Genomic DNA, 20,479 nt, shown 5'->3' with positions numbered 1-20,479 from the left:
TAGTTTTGTGGGGTAAATATAAACTTTTCGTAAATACCAATAATTTCCTTTAAATTGCTTTTTGTTATGAAAACTTTATTTGTTTGAAATTTTTGCGTCACAGTCAGGAATTTAAATAAGGAAACCGTTTTAGAAACTAATTTAATTTTTCATCAATGAAAATATTTTTTGTATTTAATTCTACCAAATTAAGTTATGAGTTTTATCATAACAACTTTACAGAAGCTGATATATAATTCAGTTAATAAAATCAAGTTTACCAATTTAAAAATAAATTGTCTCCTTGGATTTAAATTAAGAATTGTAGTTTTTTCTGTTAGAACTATCTTAAGGTATACATTCAATAAGTTTTAAACATTTGAAAGCTCTATATATTTAAACATATATATACAACAGTTATGTTTTTGGTTTTAGTTTTAATTTTTTAGTGAAAGTTAAATCAATTACTGTTTCTTAAGATTTCATTGATCAAAATAACCCAAAACATTTTATTATTTCTTTAAATTAATTTCTCTGAAAATTAGAATTTTTTTACATTTTAATACTTCTAAAAGAATAAAAGAAAGAATTTAGATACAAACAAATGAAATTTTAAACTTTTAATGCTAAAGTACATAAAACTACTTCTAAGAAAAAGTTTACTTTCATACTAAAACAACAAATGAGAAAATACGACGAAAAACCAAAAAAAAAATTCAAACAAACCATTCATCTCAATCTCAATAAACTGAACTTGGCTCGTCTATCATTTATTACGTCATAATTCTGCTGCCATGGCGTCATTGCAAATCGGCGGTGATTCTGTCATCAAAAATGTTAATTATTTTGATGGATAACGAAATTAAATTTATTTTTTCCAACTGTTTTTTTATTTTGTTTATATTTTCTACTAAAATGTGGTCAGGTCAAATTCAGGGATGGTTCTTTCGATTTCTCTACTTCACACCCTTTTTTATTGATGTTTTTGCAAATTAGAGATCTGTTATCTGCAGTCATTTGGATTTAATTTCTGAAAAATGTTAAGTGACGCCTTAAAATATAGTTTTGGTTTTGTATTTATAAAAAACACAGTTTTGATAGATTGATGCTGTGTTTATCTGTTTATTTTTAATTTACTAAAATAGATATTTAATTTGTAATTTTTCCACATTATGAATTGATTAGTTTTTTCAAAAGGTCGGTTGTGTCAAAGTTTTGAAAATGTTTTTATTTCATATGATTAGGATACTTTGTAAATCAGTGCATTGAATAAATATTATAAAAATGAAGCCTAAAGTATACATTGTTGTTGTTGATCTTGCGGTAAAGTTCATTGTTTATTATTGTTCAAATGAATGTTTTTCTATTGTGATTTCTGAAAACATCTAAATCTATTTAAGATAAAAACTATCGTTAAAACTATCTAATTATATTAAACACCTGAATTAAATAACATGTTTGTTATATTTAATGATTCAAAAACGAACCATTTTTGAAAGTTTACTTTAAGTTTTTATTCGATCGGAAATAATTGATAGCAAATTATATATTTTTTATTAGTTATCGTCAATTAAATCACCTGTATTTGCTACTTATTAAACTTTAAAACTTATAGATTTATATTAAAAATTAAACTTAATTGAACTAGTTTAAAACATTTAAAAAAAGACAAAATAAAGTATAATAATATATTTATAAAAGTAATAAGTGAAAACTACTTTTTATGATCGATTTAACATCATATTATGTACTATTTTTTATTAAACAGGTTTTTTATATAAAATTATTTGTCAAATCTAAGTTAAAAAGTTGATGCTAAGGTAATAAGCGAATTAAACTTTGTATACTTATATAAATTGTATTTTTTTTTTACAGTGTAACCTTTAAAAAATATATACTTTTATAAAATTTTTAAATGGAACTAATTTTTTATTGTATGAAAAAAACACTTGCATTAATATTCTGTAAAAAATGTAATTTTTTATAAATTTAAACTACACGTAAAGTAACGTAAGTGAACGTGTTTAAATTTTTTTTAGTATGTTTAATTTCATGTTACAGTTTTATGTTTTCACAGTAAACAGTGTTAACACATAGTGTTTATTTATATACGCTTTGTAATCCCTTAGTTTTTAGAAAAATCGTGCTGTTATTTAAATATTGACATCGAATTTTGTTGTAATTTTTCCATAATCTTATAAGACACTAAAATATGTCAATCTGTTTTTGGAGTGTAGTTTTGAAATGTAAAAATTACTCTTTCGAAGCTTTGTAGAAGTTAAAAGTTAAAGCTTCAGTATTGTGAAGTATTATCTTATAATTATGTACCAACGTAATTTGAATTAAAAGTCTAAAAGATAACCTGTTAAATAATTTTCACTTATAAGAATATTTCGTCTATTTTAAAACACTTTTAAAAATAACACAAACTTATACATAGTTAGGTTTTAAAGCAAGTACGTTTTGTTTAAGCTTCTTATTTTTTTTGAAGGCTTTAATTTTGTAGTCGTAAGATTATATACGTTAATTTTTTTAGTTTATGTAAATAAAATCAAGATAAGTCCATGCAACAATTTAAACAATTTGCCAATTTTGTTGTAATATCTTTATAATCTTTAAACTTATAAACATGTGTACATATACTAATTTCAAATTGAACACAAATTTTACTTAGTTGTACAAATTTAATCTCCATTTTAAAACGTGTAAATATTTGAAGTATTATGAATAGTTTTACTTAATGTCAAGATAATGGTAAAGTCCAGACATAAATATTTTAAAACGTTTATAAATGTGATTATGATGTTTTAGAATAATTTATAAAAGTAGTTTTTGTCTAGTATGTTAAGTACTAATTGTGTCTGGTAGTTAACTAGATTATATAGGTAAATTTTGATAAGTATGTATACTAGTTTGTAGTGAAAAGATCATTAGAAACTCAAAAATCAACTTTTTTGATGTTTTAAAAAGTACACCTGAATTTAATCAGATTAATACGGGCATATTCTGTTAAAAACTTTATAGTATGTTTTGTAAATAAGCCATTTGTAAGAAAAATATCGATATTGCTACTAATAATGAAATTTATAAAATTTTTCGTTAAGTATTCGTCCATAGTGAAAATTTTTATCAAGTAATTTTGTAATTAAACTAAAAATAAGGTTATTAGTTTTATTGAAAAAAAAGACTTAAAATTGTTTAATTGTTTATGATAAATTGTATAATGATTATTCTTATTAAATTGAATTCAAATAAAAAATTGATTGAATGTTATATATATGTTTCAATTTGTTTACTTATAAAATTTTAAACCTTTTAACAAGTTTAGTATTTGTAAGTATTTACTTTTTAAAATCAATAGTACACTTATCATTTAAAAATTGATAACAAAACTATAGCTATATGTTTAGAATATTAATATAAATCTTTTTAAACTTAATTCATTAACAGCTACAAATGGAAAGGGGAAAAAGAATTTGAAACGAAATTATTCAAACAGAAATGAAAATAACAGCAACACGAGAGGTACGTATACAAAAGATTTTAATAAAATGTAAAAAGTATTTTATTAAAATTTACAAATTAATTTAATAAAATGTACAAAATATATCAAAAATGTTTATAAAGTCGCATGGAGTGAAAGTTACGGTTAATTTAGCTTTGGTTTCTTTAATCCACTAATCCTTAGCTGCGATACCTTGGGATTCTAAAATAAAAAAAGCTTAAACGTGGCAGTGGTGTTATTCATGAAATTATTATAACATACAACAACTTGTTCATAAACAAAATGCTTTTTTTTTTGTTTTTTTTTTTCGACATCAGACCGCAGAGAATGGATCAGAGTTGTACAAAACTCACACAAGCTGTTGGAGATTACTAATAAGATTCTCACCAACTTCAACGAAACTTGTTATAAGTTTTCGTAGTAATTCAATAAAATAGTTAAGTTTTTGAATAGTATTATATATTGTACTTACACTTTAGCTCCATTTTATAATTTATAAAATAATTCACATCACACATTTTAATATTATTAATTACTACAAAGTTATTAAATTTTTAGTTTTATGATAGATAAATTTTCGAATAAAAGCAGCTATAATAAGTTTATTAGCTAGCTTATTTGGTTTGTGATAATTAAAAGAAAAATATTGGTTTATGAACTTGATTTTTGAAGTAGTGAACATTTTTAATAGTCGAGTTTCAAATTCTCTTAATATAAAGTTTTTAGTTCTTAAGTAACAACTTATGAAATCTAAGAACTTTTTTCGTAATATCCGTAAAATTAAACAAATGTAAAATAAAACTAAAAGGAATTTACAAGTTAGCGATCAATTTTCGGCTATAATAATTCTGAAAACTTTAATATTGTTATTCATATTCAGTTCATATGTTAGAAGTTTTCAAATTCTCAGTTGCGTAAAGTTACAATTTAACTTGAATGGTTTTTACAAATTTTAATTATTTTTACCAAAGACTAGAGTAATTTTTTTAGTAAGTTATAAGGATGTTTGCTTAATAATTGATAAAATTTAATTTAAGATTTTTATGGAATTTAATGTGCACTATCGTATGTTTTTTTTTTATTGTGATTAGTTACAAAATAAATATATATTACATAACGCGAAAACTTGTACTTTTAGCAGCCGAAATAAAAAAATAATAGTTATAACGAAAGTTGAACTTTAAATAAAAAAGTCGACATTTATATTTTTGCTCAACATTTATTTGCGGTTAGCTTTATAGAATATTGCTTGTTTACTAGACTGATTTATAAATGAAATAATAAGAAAAAGTTGATAACAACGAAATTACTACCGAGAATTTTTACTAATTACTATGAGTTTGAAAGGTCATTTTTACTACGATATTCGAATAAAATGATTGAAAGTTTTTGAAGATTTTATTGTCATGATGACCTTTCTCGGTTTAATTACTTTTGTTGTAAAAATCATATCAAAGATGTGTGCTTTTTATGTTTCGATGATATTGAAAAAAGAGTTTTATTTGAAGTTGTACATGAAAAAATATTTGTTGAGGAAATAATTTAAAGTGCACAGTCATGTTTGACAAAGTTGTTTGGTTTTTAAATGTCACAAATTGTATTCATTATTTTTTAAATATAATTAAATTTATTAAAGACAAAAGCTAGATAAACAAGTTTTTTGGAGCAGCAATAACATTTTAATTGATTAAATAGTGTGAATTTGAAAAATTACTATACAACAAACTTGTGTATTTCAACTTGTATATCACTGTGTCAAAGTTTGAATTTTGATATAATTTCGTGAATGTTTTTGTTGAAACGTAAATAAGTGTCAGATATGAGAGGATAATTAAACTTTTTTTTAAACAAAATCAATCAACATTACAGCATAGGTGGTCCAAAATTTATTCAAACATTTTCAACACTTTACAACTTTAAATTGATTATTGAGCATAAGTTGTGTTTATCTTTTATGGTTTTACTTATTTTTGTATCATATTTGCATTTTTATATTTATATTATGCATTTTAAAACTTAGTGAACAACCTTTGTATAACAATTTTTAAATTCTTTTTAATTTTTAAAGCATGGCCACACCATAAATTATACTACAAACTTAATTAGTGCAAACAAAAATTTGATAATTATATATGAGTCAAAATTAAATAATATTTGATTGGATGTGCAATGTTTTTCATATTTTAAATTGGCTTTTGTAAATACTTGCAAATTAATCACAGAAACTAAAATTAAAATGATAAAAGTTAAAACTAATTCTAAAATTATATTTAAAAACTAAAATTAGTTTTTGAAGTTTCATTCCAATAGTGTTGTATGTAAAAACCAGTAATCATCAACCAATAAAAGCTATGTTTGTGATAAGTTCTACTAGGGTTGTTTAAAGACAAGAATCTATCAACATATAAATTAAACAAAGCACACAATAAGCCTTTCTTAATTACATAAACCAAGTTTTCTTATGATGTGTTTGGGTATACAGTGATTTTCAGCTAATAAAGAAATATGTTTTATTAAGTCCCTAATCTCAGGTATAAGTGTTTCAAGTAATTACTATCCGTCAACACCCGTAGTAAATGATAATCTTAAAATCTATAATAGATGTTTCAATCGAATGACAGAAATCGAACACATCACAGCGTGTTGGAAACAAGTTGTAACCGAATTTAACTATGACGCAACAGTGTGACAGCTTGGTTAATTAACAAAATATATCTGTTACATCCTACATATAGATTGGCGATATACCAATTAATGTTTGACTGACATGTCACCAAATTAATGTTGTCGTATGCTTTGTCAATATTCGGTAGCTTTATGGAAGTTACTTGTTGCCTTTTTTGTTTAAATTTTTGTTTTTATACAACTATTTTATAGTTGTAATATTAATTTAAATCCATTTAAAATATAATTTTGTTTAAACATAGTTTTCAAGCTGTCATTTAGGTGCATGTTTTGTAAATAAATTGAATAAACATAAAGACATCTTTTATCTTTATTAAATAAAATTTCTCTTGATGTTAAAGAAAGTAAGAGTTGAGAATTAATGTTAAATATACTTATTTTTTAAGTGTCGATGTTTTTATTCTCTTGATAATTGTTTATACCCTTAAATGTTAACAGTTATAAAAACTAATCTCTAGAGATTGATTATAAATTAGTTGAAGTTGTAAGAATTCTGTTAACACATTAACATATAGCTGTTTCTCATAAAAATTATTAATAATAAACTTAGTTATAAAAATGTAAACACAAAATTTTTACAACACTTTGAGCTAAAACGTAAATGTAGTTTATTAACTCATATATTTTGTAAATTTTCTAAACCTTTCTATACGTTTAAGAAATACAATTTTTTTTAACATAGTAGATCTTTTTTTAAAACAAAATTTTGTAAGTAAATGCAAAACCTTGACTTTGATCCAGTCCAACAAACAAGTTTACGCGGACTAATGACATTTGCAGTATTCAAATGGACGATTTGCTTGTAACAAGATATTGTTTAAGTTACAATCTTGACATTTTATATTTATTAACTTGAAAGTAATGAGTTTTAGAAATTAAACTTTAAAGGTTTGTAGGTAATTTAAATTTCTTGGTTATCGAATTACAAGATTTAATGCAGGCGTACAGACATATACACTGATTTTTTTTGGTAAACTTAATCTTTTTAGAATTTATTACTTATATCGACTGAATATAGTTTGTTTAATGTTTCTTTTTACGCTTATAAGTAATTTCAAATATTTTAAGATAATAGGTAACATAGCGAATTATTATTATCAAAAGAAGGGTATTTTGTCATTTTCAACTACAACGGTATTTATTTCTGTTAGTGTCATAACTTGAGTTTTATTTACAATTCTTATTGTTACTGTTGCAAAATTTCGATGAAATAGTTAACAATTAACTCAAAAAGTATTAAATATTTACAAAACAATTATTTTACGATTAAGTATACTATGATTGGTGTCTTTAGTTTTTGGATCAAAAATTACTTGATTTGGTATGATCTGCTTGGCAACGAAATCAGGATTTATGGAAAAACCTGGGACTTGACAATTAAGGGTTGAAAAACATGGTATTTGAGAAAAAAACATCTGGAATTTTGAACAAAAATCACTAAAAAAGCAAAAAAATCCTAGAGTTTTAAACAGTTTTTACATGTTAAGTTGTAAAATATTTCTTTCATACAAGTAAACATTTTTTAACATTATTTTTTTTTTATTTTATTAAAAAACACATTTAAAGTAGCTTTAGATTTGACAGTATTTTTTCAATGTTGTTATACAAAATAAGATATTTTTTTACCTTAAATTTAACGTTTTACTAAAATTAGACCCAAGTACTTTTAAAAACCTGGAAGAAATTCAGAAAATCTGGAAGAAATTTCTCTGAAACCAGTGGCAACCCAGTGGCAACCCTGTATATTTTCCGCCAAGTATGAACTGTATATTCCGCAATGTATATCTAAAACAACAATGTATTGTCCAAAAAAGCTGTCAACTGCTCGAATGCCACACATACTACTGTTGTGACGCAACAATCACATCGCAGCATTATGACGTAATAATCCATTCAAGTGAGGATAATCCTGTTAAAACTGTATAAACTTTAGGTGAACTTTAATGTGTTTTGTGGCAAGATTTTTTGTAGCAAATTGTGGAATTTCTATTTTTCCAAGTTCGACCGACCTCTGGATGACTTTTTATCAGTTTATAATTTGTAAGCTCCAGTTTTTTGAACCAGTAGCGAATTTCCATTTGGTAAAAAAAAATTTAAACTTTTAAATTTATCCCTACCTACCAAGCCATTTAATTTGACAGATATATTGGAAATCGTTCAGACCATTTTGGCTTAATATCTTTATAAGTATATATTTTTCAATTGAAGTATTAGTCAGAGAATATTTTTATAACAAACTTTGATCTTGATTGAAACTTACTAAAATTTATAAAAAATAGAACTTAGTTTGATTTGAAATAAGGGCGGGGAGTTTTCTAGTTGGCAGGTCAGATTTACCATTAGAAGTCTTTCACGGACCATACTTGTTGAAAAAATATTCGAGTTAACAAGAAGTAATAAAAAATTAGCTTCACCACACGACCAACAACAACAGCATCCGAGACAACCTACGACCGGTTTTGTTAGGACTCATCAGGCAAGCATAGTTGCAAGAAACCTCTATATTGTACCGAAAATTAAATTAAGAAACCACTTTAAAAATTTCATATCAAATAATCAGTTTTATTCGTTTTGCACTAGCTTCCCTTAATTTAAAAGTATGTTTCAGACCAGATATGTCCGCAAATTGGCCCATAAATTTGAAGGTCATACAAAACAATTTTACATAAACCAAATGGGGACATGAAACTTATTTATCAACCCTGCATTACAGCAATTACAATTAATTCGACATAAGTCTCTTAAAACTTATTTAAATTACCAGTCTATAATGAGCTTAAAAGTGATTTATTTCGTATCTAGAAATAAAGTTCTAATTCAGTTTATTTTTCATCTACAAGCTTAAACAATACAAACCAATTTAATATTTAATTCTTTCTAATACTTTTATACTTTCTAATTGTGTTTAAATTGCAGGTTCTTAAGATATTTTTTTCATGTCATGGAACTTCCTATAGAGACTTAAGCCACTACTTACAGAAATTACAATACAAACTGTAAGAATTGCTTGTTATAGTAACTAGTAATCCTGTTAAATCCTGAAAGGTATTTTACCCGAAAACAAAATAATCCGTGAGGTAGTCTGTAATTTTTTAACTAAAATATTTAAATTCTTATGAGTATTTTACCTTTTATCATGACTTCCTTAAAAAATTTTACTTCAAAGCTTTTAAAAATGTGACCTTACTCTGTGTTAGTCATAAGTTGTAATGATGTTTTTTAAAATAAAGCTATGAATAAGATTATATAGCACAAATTGAATTATTTTTTCCAAAAAGTAGACTTTAAGTCTCAAGACTTTTTAATAACCTGGTATTATTTTCAGGTTATAAAGTTTTTGTAAAATTATTTTTTAAATATGTTTTATATACTATATGTTTTGTTATCTTGAATTTTTCCATATGATCAAATTATTTATTGTTAAATCATATTTGAAAAAATATTACGTCCTTATTAAGTAAAATTAGAATATTTAAACTAGTAATTTTTAAGTATTAAAACATTTGAATGGCTTTAAACCTAATATTAAGTAAAGTTCAGAAAAAAATCATGGTTAAAACACATTTTAGTAACTCAAAAGCAACTTACAAAACAAAAAAAAAAGCCATTTTATAGTAGACAAAAGTTATTCTTTTAGTGTAGTAAACAGTTAATTTTATTAGTAATAATTCAAATGGAGATTGAATAAAAACTTTATAATTTGATTAAACGTAAAAGTAATGGAAATATTAAACCGTAATAGTATGTTGTAAAAAAATAATTCACGACCTCAAACAATATAACCATACATGAGTTACAAGAAAAACATTAATTTTCTTTACATGTTTCCTTGTTTGAAGTAGATAATTTGTTAATGTTTTATGGTTTGTATGGTTTAAATATGTTTCTAATTTAGATTTACAAGATTATATATAAACTTTATTAAGTCTAAAAAGTTTTTTTTACTTTGGAAATCTGTGTAAATTTATTGTATTATAACTGGATTACAGGTTTAAGGTTTTGTAAGTAAAATAAAATTATGTTTTGCGGTAAAAATAAAATAAAATGTTTTTTTTCTAAATAAATAATATGTTTTTAAAGTATACCAATTAAGTTATCAGAGTTTTTGTTTCAATTTTTGAGTCTTTAATTGATTTGACTAATTCCCTTACCAGTTGTACCAAGTACTACATATTTAAAGAAAAATTAAGCAAGTTCAACAAAATGTTAACATATTAAATATGAAATACAAAGAAGTTTCACTGTATGTAACATGTTTACTATTACACATGACAAATTCATATATACACTTTTTTATTTCAAAGTTTTCAAAAAAAAATTTATTGCAACTTTGAAGTCAGTGTTTCTTACTAAAGTAAATGTTTACCAGTCAAAAATACTTTTTTTAATTTCAACTTGAACAATAGTTAGACAAAAAACAAAATAAATAATCGTTTTAAGCAGATGCAGCGATGTATAAAAGCTGTTTATAATCCTTGTTTGAAAAAATTGTGAAATTTATTTTAATTTTTGACGCTTGAATTTATATTTGTGTAAACAATTCAGTACGATTTAAGCAAAAGAACAATTATTTCCGGAAGGCTGTATTTGTAATAAGTAATTGTAAATTCAACGAACAATAAGAAATTAATTCGAGTTATATTTCAACCCTTTTCGTTAAACCTTGTCAATTTCTTCCCTACTTATTTTACATTTTAGCTCGTAAAGTTCTAGAAGTATAAATTTTTACTTATTATTTTTCTTATACTATACAGTTTTTATTTATAACTTCTCCATATATATTTTGTTTAGATAAAAAAATATTTGGTTATTTAATTAACAAACAAAGTGCAGAATAAATTTAAATTTACTTGTTGGTTAAAACAGATTTTAAATTATAAAAATATGAAAACTAATAATAGATTAATTGTTTAAAGTTAAGCTAACACTTTTAGAGTTTAACTATTTTTATGCGTAAAATAAGTTACATAAAGTTTAAAAAAATGATATGTTATTCAATCTAGGAAGTTGGATATTAGTTTGTAGTTTATTTATCTAAACTCTATTTAAAATATATAAAAGTTATACTTTTGTCAAAAATTTAATGCACAACAATATTTACTCAAATTTAATTTTTCATTTATATTTCTAAAGTAATAAATTTAACATAATAGGTTCAGTATTTACTGTATTTTTGAAATAAAATACTTTGTAAATTTTGCACAATTTTTTTCCAAATCCGATAATCTGTTTACTTTAAGATTAGGCTACCAAATTTTTCTAAATTTACCCAAAAAAACCACTTAAAATATCCAAAATATTAAATTTATCCAAAAAACCACTAAAATATCGAATACACGAATTAGGCTTGGCTGAAAACTAATTAACTTCGAAAATGTTGAATTTACTTGGGTAATTTTCGAATTTAAATTTTTAAGATTGAAAGATAAACTTTAAGTTCTTGATAGTATTTCAACTTTTAATTTTAATGTTTTTTTAAGCGAGTATTTTTATACTTTCATCTACCGATCTAAAGTTGCATTGTTTGAAACTTACTATTATTTTCTACACATGGTTGTTTGTAAAAATTTAAGAATATTTTAGTTTTAATAACTAATATAACAACTATGACAATTGTTTATGATGAAAAAATATTATAGATTAATATATTAATTTAGTAATCTATTATTTACTTGTATTTATCTTTTTAGTCTTAAGTATAAAAAATTTTTAGCTTTTTTTTTAATTTAAAAATTACCTATAGATAACCAAAGTTATCTAAAAAATACCTTAAGGATCTTAATTTATTAACTTGTTTATCAAAGTGTTATTATTTTTAAATGGCTTTATCAATTATGCATAAATATTAAATTTCTTTAAGTAAAAAATGTATAACCGTTACTTGGTTCTTGTATTGAAAATAAATAGTTTGTATAAACATCTAATGTATGTTCTTTTTTTCAAAAAAAAATCTTTGTATTTTGAACAAGCGAGTATTAATTTAAAATAAGTTTCATTAGTTTAGAAAAATTTAACTTTATCTTGTATTTTTTAATACGCAGATGTGTTAGATTTCTTGTAAAATTTTGACTAATGTTTATTAATATTTATTATACAAAAGTTGATGTTTTAATTTTAAAAAGATGACTAAGTGTTGTGATGCTTCATTATAAAATTAATAACAAACATAAAATCTCAATCTGTTTTTATACATGAACTCAGAATTTGTGTTTGTAAAAATAAAACGAAGTACTAATGTATTATGTTTCTTATATTATTACAAAAACATAACGCTTTAAGTTTTATTTAAAAGTTAGATTTTTGTTAGATTACTTTATCAGTTGATTTAATTGATTTCAAATGACTTTATTTATCAAAAAGTCTTGTATAAAAACCTCAATAAATTTAAGCCTTATAACGCTATACAGATAAATCAGCCTTTATTAATTTGTTTCTTTGATTATATAGTCATTAAAACTATGATAATTAATATAAAATTGTTATAGGTTGTTCCTACATTTTTTTCTTAATAATACACAGATTTAATAGATTCTTTTTCATGTACTAATACGTTGTTAACTTTGTTTAATTATTTTAGATACCTAAACATTTCAAACGATAAAATTCTACTTTGAGTTCATGAAAACTTAAATTTTTTGACTACAAATGAGCCATAATTCAAGAATGAAAAACAATTGTTGAATATTTATAAACACTCACGTTTCTTAATATAAAAATTAATTAATATATGGGATAGGATGAATATGAAATATTAACGAACCCAAATTTTTTCACTTATTGCAAACGAACCCTGGTAAATTGATGAAAGTAATCTTCTTATTCGATTATGACGTAATAACGGGAGCTATTATGACGTGAAACCGATCATGCGTCAAACCTGCTTCCTAAAAGTAGTTCCCATGGCAGTAATGTTGTTTGTTAATAATTTAATAACATGAAAAATGTTTGTAAAAACTACCCAATCCCATTACCAGTTGGTAGCAGTTTTTTAATATATTTTCTTTAACTTTTGTTGAATGTATGCAAGTGAAAAAAGATTTGGTAAAACACAAATAAACTATTTGTGACAAGGACAAAAATCATTATACTTAAAAGTATATATTTATATTTTTTTATTGGAGTAATTTTTATTTGAGATTTTTACCAAAAACGAAACTTAAACACAATTCAATAAGCACTAACTTCAATGATTCTAGAAATAATGGATATTTTTACTTGTTTTGCTGCTTCAACATCATAAATAAATGATTGATACTAAACTACTGTAAAATTTTAAGTATTTAGAGGTTTATTATTTAAGTTCCTGACAATGCAACATAAAAAGTTTAATTATTTCAGGATTTAAAAAAATAAACAAGTCAAGTATTTTCAAACTTTTTCTGAAAATACTTTTAGAAGTTTTTTTGAATTGTTTAATTTAAAAAATTCTCAAGATAACAGTTTAAATTAAGGAAACCCTTCCAATTAATAAGTTTTAAACACTCAAAATAAATAATGACGGCAAAATGTTTAGGTTGCCATGACAACGTTTCCAACATTTTGGGGATTTTATGGCAACGATCATCGTTTCGTCACAAAAGATTATGTTTATGACATCACAAAAGATTATTGTTTTGACATGATAAACTTAAGAGTCGACGTTTTCAAGGACCCTTGAGAAAAAAGTGGACCGTTTGAAATAAAACTATAAAATTTTATTTATGGTGAAAAGTTGCTCATTTTTATAGAAAATAAGCATGAATGGTCATTTTTGCCAAGTAAAAACATAAGTCTTGGTGAAAATGAAAAATGATTGCATTTAATGTTTTTGATTGAGTTGAATATTTAGTTGAGACAGGATAAGTAACATTTTAAAGTTAAATATTATTTTTAAGCGGAAAAAAATCAGTGGCTCTTTGAAATGAGTTTTTTTCAAGCTGTTTACACTAATTTAAATATATCAGTTTATTTCAAACAAAAATCCAAATATTTAATATTTTTCTAGAAAGTTATTTATTCCGTTAAAACAGATGTGTTGAAAATTCTATGAATGTTTTGTATTTAAACTAAATAGTTTTCAAATTGTATATTATCGAGCTACAGTATATATGTAAACCTTACAAAACAGTTTTATAACTTCTATAAGAGTTTACTGAATTAATGTTAAAACAGTTTTTATAACAAAATATGTGTTTCAGACTTATGTTAATAAAAACACAGTTTTATGAAAGGTAGTGTCGTTTATATAACAGTTAAATTAGTTTTTATATTTTTAAATTAGTTCAGTTAAGTATGTTGTCGGTTTGAAAAAATTTAATAAAAGTTTTTAAACACTTAAAGTACTTAAGCAGTAATTTAACTTTCAATTAATTGCTGATATTTTTATTTTTATTAATTTTAAATATTATTTGTCGAAAATTAATTAGTACCGGAACTCGAACTAATTTACAAATAGTTTATTTTAATTGGTACTAAAAAGCTTTCAATAACGTGTTGCTCAAACTTACAGCAAACATTAGTAAGAACAACTTGGTTAATAATTACTTTTTTTAACAGTTAAAAACTTGTAAGTTTTTTTTTAATTTTTACTTGGTAAATACAATATAAGGACTTTCAATAAAAAGTTTATGATCTATTAATAATTGTATGTATACAGTGATTAGGATTTACGTATATAGCTGTTGTGGTGTGATACAAACTAATTTGTTAATAATATTAAAAATATTAAAATATATTAATTTTTAAGAGTATGTCATAGTTTTTAATTTTAAATTAACAATTTATAAATTGAATGTTTTACTTTTTTTTTCTTTAAAACTACGTGTAGGACTACTTAGCATGAAAATATCAATGTTTCAAATGGGTAATAAAGTCTTAAAATATTATCAAATAGTTTCAGATGTAATTTAACTTTCATAATTGAACATATTGTACGATTGATCAATCATGTAGTGATAAATTCCTTGAACATGAGTAATTATTATTACATTTCACTAAAACGTGTTTCATTCTAACATTTTTTAAATGATCACTCAAAACAAATAATTTGTAATACTTTTAATAATCATGACTGATTTTAAGCCAATTTTGTGTAAAAAAATTTAGTTCTAATTTAATAACTACTTTAAAGCTCTTTAAAGTTTAGCAATAGTTTTTTAGTAGTACTAATTACTTAACTTGAATCTATTAACGCGTTAGTTGTGTTGCAGATTTTTTACTATCATTTAAGTATAAGAATCAAGCTATTAGTATATTCAATTTTTTTTTTCATATAGTGTTTATTATGACGCTATTATTTATGTTTGATAATGTTTTTTAAGAAATTTTTTTCAGATAGTAAAAGTGTATGTTGAATACTTCATTTAATTATCAAATGTTCAGTCTAAAATGTTGATTATGTCTTATCCATAATACCAATAACACAGAACAATATACATTGGGTTTGGTCAATTTGTTAATTTATATTTGTAAGTACAGGCTAGACAAGTTTTACTACTGATGTTAGTTTAACTTCTTAATATATTAATCATTTTTATTAATGTCATTTTTTATTCCAAAAAGACAAAAAATACTGTTAGGCCATCCATAAGGTTTCACCAATTCTGTTTATTAAATTTACATATAATTTTACCCAAAATAATTTTACCCTAATTTTCTTACAAAATTGATCACATAGATTTGTTTTGTATAAATATGTTTCCAACATTGTAGATACCCTTATGAAACAAATTATAGATACCAGTTTATTTTAAGTAGATTACACAGTTAAATAACACATAAATCATTCCGATGACATTCGAGAGAGGTTTGTGAAAAACGAGAGAGAAGTAAATGCGAGAGAACAGAATGTGAGAGAGTTGAAAAAATATTTTGTTATGATAAGTCGGACGCACCGATTTTGATTTCAACATGTTTGCAAAGATTGATGGGCTTTATGTGAGAATTTTTCCATAAATGTATTTGCTAAGTGGATGAGTGCTATCAGTTTAAAATTGTGAAGTTTTATTTGTATGTCTCAGTGTATTGTGTTTTAGAATGATGGTTAAACATTTTATATTTTTTTTTTGGTTTTTCCAAGCGTTTATTTTTAGTAGTTTTAATATGAATTATCTTTTTACAAAACTTAGTTTGTAGACACCAAATATAGTTGAAATTATTTAAAATTAATAAAATTTACTACAAAAAAATTAAGTTTTTTTTAAAGTATTTTCTTGTCAAAAAATCAAAACGCGTATTTTATTTAAAAAGTAAAAAGTATTTGATAATACATTTAAACTACAAATAAAAAGTAAAGAAGAAAGCTGAATAGTGAAAGTATGAAGGAAAGCTTAGAGGGAATTAAATTTATGAGCACTTTGGTTTTAATAAATTTATGAGCAAAATTATCTGCCGGCATTTTGTTTGAAGTGTAAACTCCATGCAGATCAAATTACCGAATTAATAACTGTTTATTAAATAAAAAGTTATTAGCAAGATTCTGTTTAGTAAGCATGTTTATCAAACAAATACAGTTTGGAGATTACAATTTTATAAGATAAAGTAAGCAGATTTTGTTTAGTGTAAATAGAGTTATTAAATGATACAAAAGATTTTGTTTTCTAAACTGATAATGGTTAATCATATTTGTTTTATAAACAAGTTAAGAAAACAAAAAAATTGTTTTGTGAAGGAGTTATTTCTAATGATTTTTTTTACTAGTTTTATTTTCGTTAAGAAGGTTTTGAAATAATAAAATTTAGAATAAATACAAACTAGGTAAGGTTATTGTCATATAATAAATTTATTAAAAATTAAAATAAATCTAGTCGAAGTAAATGTCTTATAAACACAATAAAGCGTTATCATAATAAGTAAAATTATTCGTGCATGAACTATATTTAATTAAACTGATAACGATTTCGGTTTAAGCTTTTTAAGTTAAAGTTTGAGTTAATAAATAAAATAACGATGTAAAAAAATTGGAATTTTCTTTTTAAGTTTCAAATATTTTCATGAGAAAGTAATTTATTAATTACAAATAATTTATTTCAAGAATTTTTTTTTGGAAGTTTTTCTTGAGAAATTTAAAATATTTTTTGTGAAAAAGTTGAAACATTTTTGTGAAAAAGTTGAAACATTTTTGTGAAAAAGTTGAAACATTTTTGTGAAAAAGTTGAAACATTTTTGTGAAAAATTTAAAATATTTTTACGAATAAATTGAAACTTTAAATAAAACAGTTCCGTGTACAAATTAAACAGCTACCAGTGAAATGTTATCAGACAGCTACCAGTGAAATCTTATTAAAAGCTACCAGTAAAATCTTATTAACTTTTTACGTGTCAATCGGTTGACTTGTATTTCACAAAAGAAATTTTTCACAACTCAATGGGTTTTCACTTAACACCTATCGCGTTATAAAATTTTCAGTAAACATTTACAAGTTTTCTCCAACATATGTGTAGTTTGTATACTTACAATGATAAAGAAGGTTTTTAGAATTTGAATAGAAAAACAAGTTCAACTGCGTTTTGAAAACTTAAGAAAATTTGTCGACGTTTTTGTTTACAATGCTGTCTAAAGTTTTGACAATTAAAGTTTTATAAAATAATAAAAAGTTGACTGTTTGTGGTATATTAAAGATTTTAATAAACTTAAGTTTGACGTTGAATATCTACCAACTATTGTTTAAAATATGAATTGCAGTTTAGTAAATGTTTTGTAATTTACAATTTTATTATCTGTTGTTGTTTAAAAAGCGCTGAAACTACAAAGTTGATTTAAAGTTTTTATCTCATTTCTAAGTGAATTTTTATCTTATCTATTTTACTGCTTGCTTTTAAGTAAACTTTGTAAATTTTAAAACTGCTTTAACCTAAGCTAAACAAAGTTTTGAAAACTGAAGGTATAGATTTAAATCCTCAAGCTTATTTCCAAAACATTTAAAAGTATTGTTTATCAAAATTTTATCAGCTTTACTTGGTGATTATAATTATTTTTATCAATATGATGAATAAGTTAAAAAGAACTCTGTTAAAGTATCAATAAAAGGTATATTGAATTACGTTCTCAAAAGTGTTTCAACAATAATTTCCTAACAGTTTTTGAATATTTAATAAAAACTTTTTTCAAGTGCTTTGAAACTGAAAAGATAAAAGCTGTATTAAATATTTAAACATTCAAATTCGAAAACAACAGCTTAAGTACAGAAAAAACAAATTTTGTCAAAATTTAAAGTTTTTTAAAACTTTTAGTAACATCTACTTGTTACAATTATTTTAAATAATTGATGACTAACAGCTGTGTTTTGTAACTTTCAAATTATTTATTCAAAAAAAAAAAAACTCGTTAGAATTCACTCGATCGTTTCTCGAAAGTTTTGAGCTTGCTCTTAATTAAATATTAATAAAAATTACTTATTAATGACCCGTAAGTCTTTCTTTTTTCTTTTAACTGTCACAGAAAAGTATTGATAAATTACTTGTGTTTTGGAATGACATTTCAAATAAGCGTGAATCCTTGTCACCATTTTAATAAAAGAAACTAATGAAGGTTTATAATAAAAATAAAGCCATCTTTTTAAGGAGAAAAAGTTTTGTAAACGTATTTTCCAGCTTTGGCTAGCAACATTTAAATCTTGAAAAAATAATAAATAGTATATTGAAGTTGTTAAAAAGAGTTTTCATTTTGGATAACTAAAATTCTTAAACAGAGTAATCAAATTTCACACTGTATATGATTATATAAAACCTTAGTTTTACATAAGAAAAAGTTATTATGCTTACAACAAAATAAGTAATTATAAAACATGATTAGTTTAGTCTTTAATTCTATAAGCTCGTCTCAAATTACCAAAACTAACTAAGATTATTTAAAGCCTTGAATAACGAGTTAATGTCTTTGATATAAGAGAACTGTAATCACAGTACTAACAGTTGTAGTATTTAAAATGGTCAAGAAAATAGTTTTTTAAGTAATCTATTTTTAAGAATCATGAAATCACCAAAAACAATAAAACTTTGTAGTAACTTTGTTTTATGAAGTTATGTTTCCTTTTTTCTTACTCTTTTTTAAGTTATTTGAAATAATCTGTATGTTTTTAATGTCTACCTTATTGTTATAAGAACAAAAAAATCTGTTTAGGTTTTTTTTTGCTACAGCTTAACTTTTTTGTATGAGTAGATTAATTTGTGTTTTATAAGTTAATTATAACAAGTGTAAGCCAGAATGTGATAACATGTAGTTTAGATAGACATTTTATCTAACTTTTTTTGTACTTATATTAAAAGTTATAGCTTTAATTTGGTAGTGTAGTCTAAAAAATATTAGAGTATTAAATAATTAAAATACTTTTGAAACACATACATAACTTTGAAAAATTACTTTACAATTCCTATTTTAATTTCAAACCTGAAGAAATGTAATTATTTTCAATACATCTGCAGAATTATTGGTAATTTCTTTTTTGCAACATTGACAATCCAAACTTTAAAAGTTTATAAACCGACTTTGAAGTTATAAAAATTCAAACCTTCTTTGGTCTCAAAACTTTTTAATCTTTGTTTGAAACTCTCTGAACAACTCGGGAGCCAATCAAAAAGCTTTAAATATTCTCAGCCAATCAAAAAGCAGCAAAATGAACTTTCAACAGCAGATGGAAGTTTGTATGAACGGTGTCATCACCAACTTCTACCCCTCAGCCGTGGTTAGCAACCCCATACGTCTCCATGGCAACCAGAACTTTCCCCTCCCCAACGTGGTCGAACCCCTCACCCAACTGAACATTTCCATGGGTCCCCATCACCCCCACAACACTGGTTACCACGGCAACCAGCATTTTCAGGGCCACCACCCATACAGGCTTGACACTGGGGGGCGACAGAACGGATGTAAGTTGTGACGTCATAGTTAATATTCTAGTAAATAAGTTGTTGGATGTAAGTTTTATAAAGATAAATAGAAAAAATTTAGGTTACTTCTGATTGTGTTTTATTTTAAAATAAAAAGGATTCAGGCAAAAAATATTTAGTAAAAGTATTTGACTAAAACATAAATATTCAAAAAAAATAGTAGTAAATACTTGGAGTTGTTTTTTTGAAAGAAAACAAGTGGTAAAAAAAACTTAAAATTAAGTTTTAACAATAAAAAATTCTTGTTTTTTTTTACCCAAAATCCTAAGTTTGTAAATAAGATTAATTCTTTCATTATATATAACACCCTTTATATTAAAAATCAATAAAAAATTGTTTTACAAAAATAAATAGTTTACAATAAGTAATTTTATAACAATAGCTATTATAATGTTATTAATACAACTTATAGCATTTATTCAATATAGTTGCAAAAACCGTTTG

General features: G+C 23.8%; 1 protein-coding gene across 2 annotated transcripts in view; it reads left to right on the top strand.

Moving 5' to 3' along the window:
- LOC145834697 (retinoic acid receptor beta-like) overlaps positions 1 to 20,479 on the top strand; it is a 70,734-nt gene that overhangs the window by 33,779 nt on the left and 16,476 nt on the right. Inside the window, exon 4 of one of the 2 annotated variants that reach the window (XM_082942193.1) lies at positions 3,430 to 3,504. In XM_082942193.1, coding sequence (XP_082798319.1) covers positions 3,430 to 3,504 — 75 coding nt within the window. Of the gene's footprint in view, positions 1 to 3,429; positions 3,505 to 19,575; positions 20,015 to 20,479 lie in introns of those variants that run through there. The other variant, XM_082942194.1, reaches the window with a different exon arrangement.

Source organism: Thalia democratica, chromosome 4 (assembly GCF_965202585.1).
Source record: "Thalia democratica chromosome 4, ktThaDemo2.hap1.1, whole genome shotgun sequence".
NCBI classification, from domain to species: Eukaryota; Metazoa; Chordata; class Thaliacea; order Salpida; family Salpidae; genus Thalia; species Thalia democratica.
Note: the sequence above shows the minus strand (reverse complement) of the source record. Positions and strands in the feature narration are given on the sequence as shown.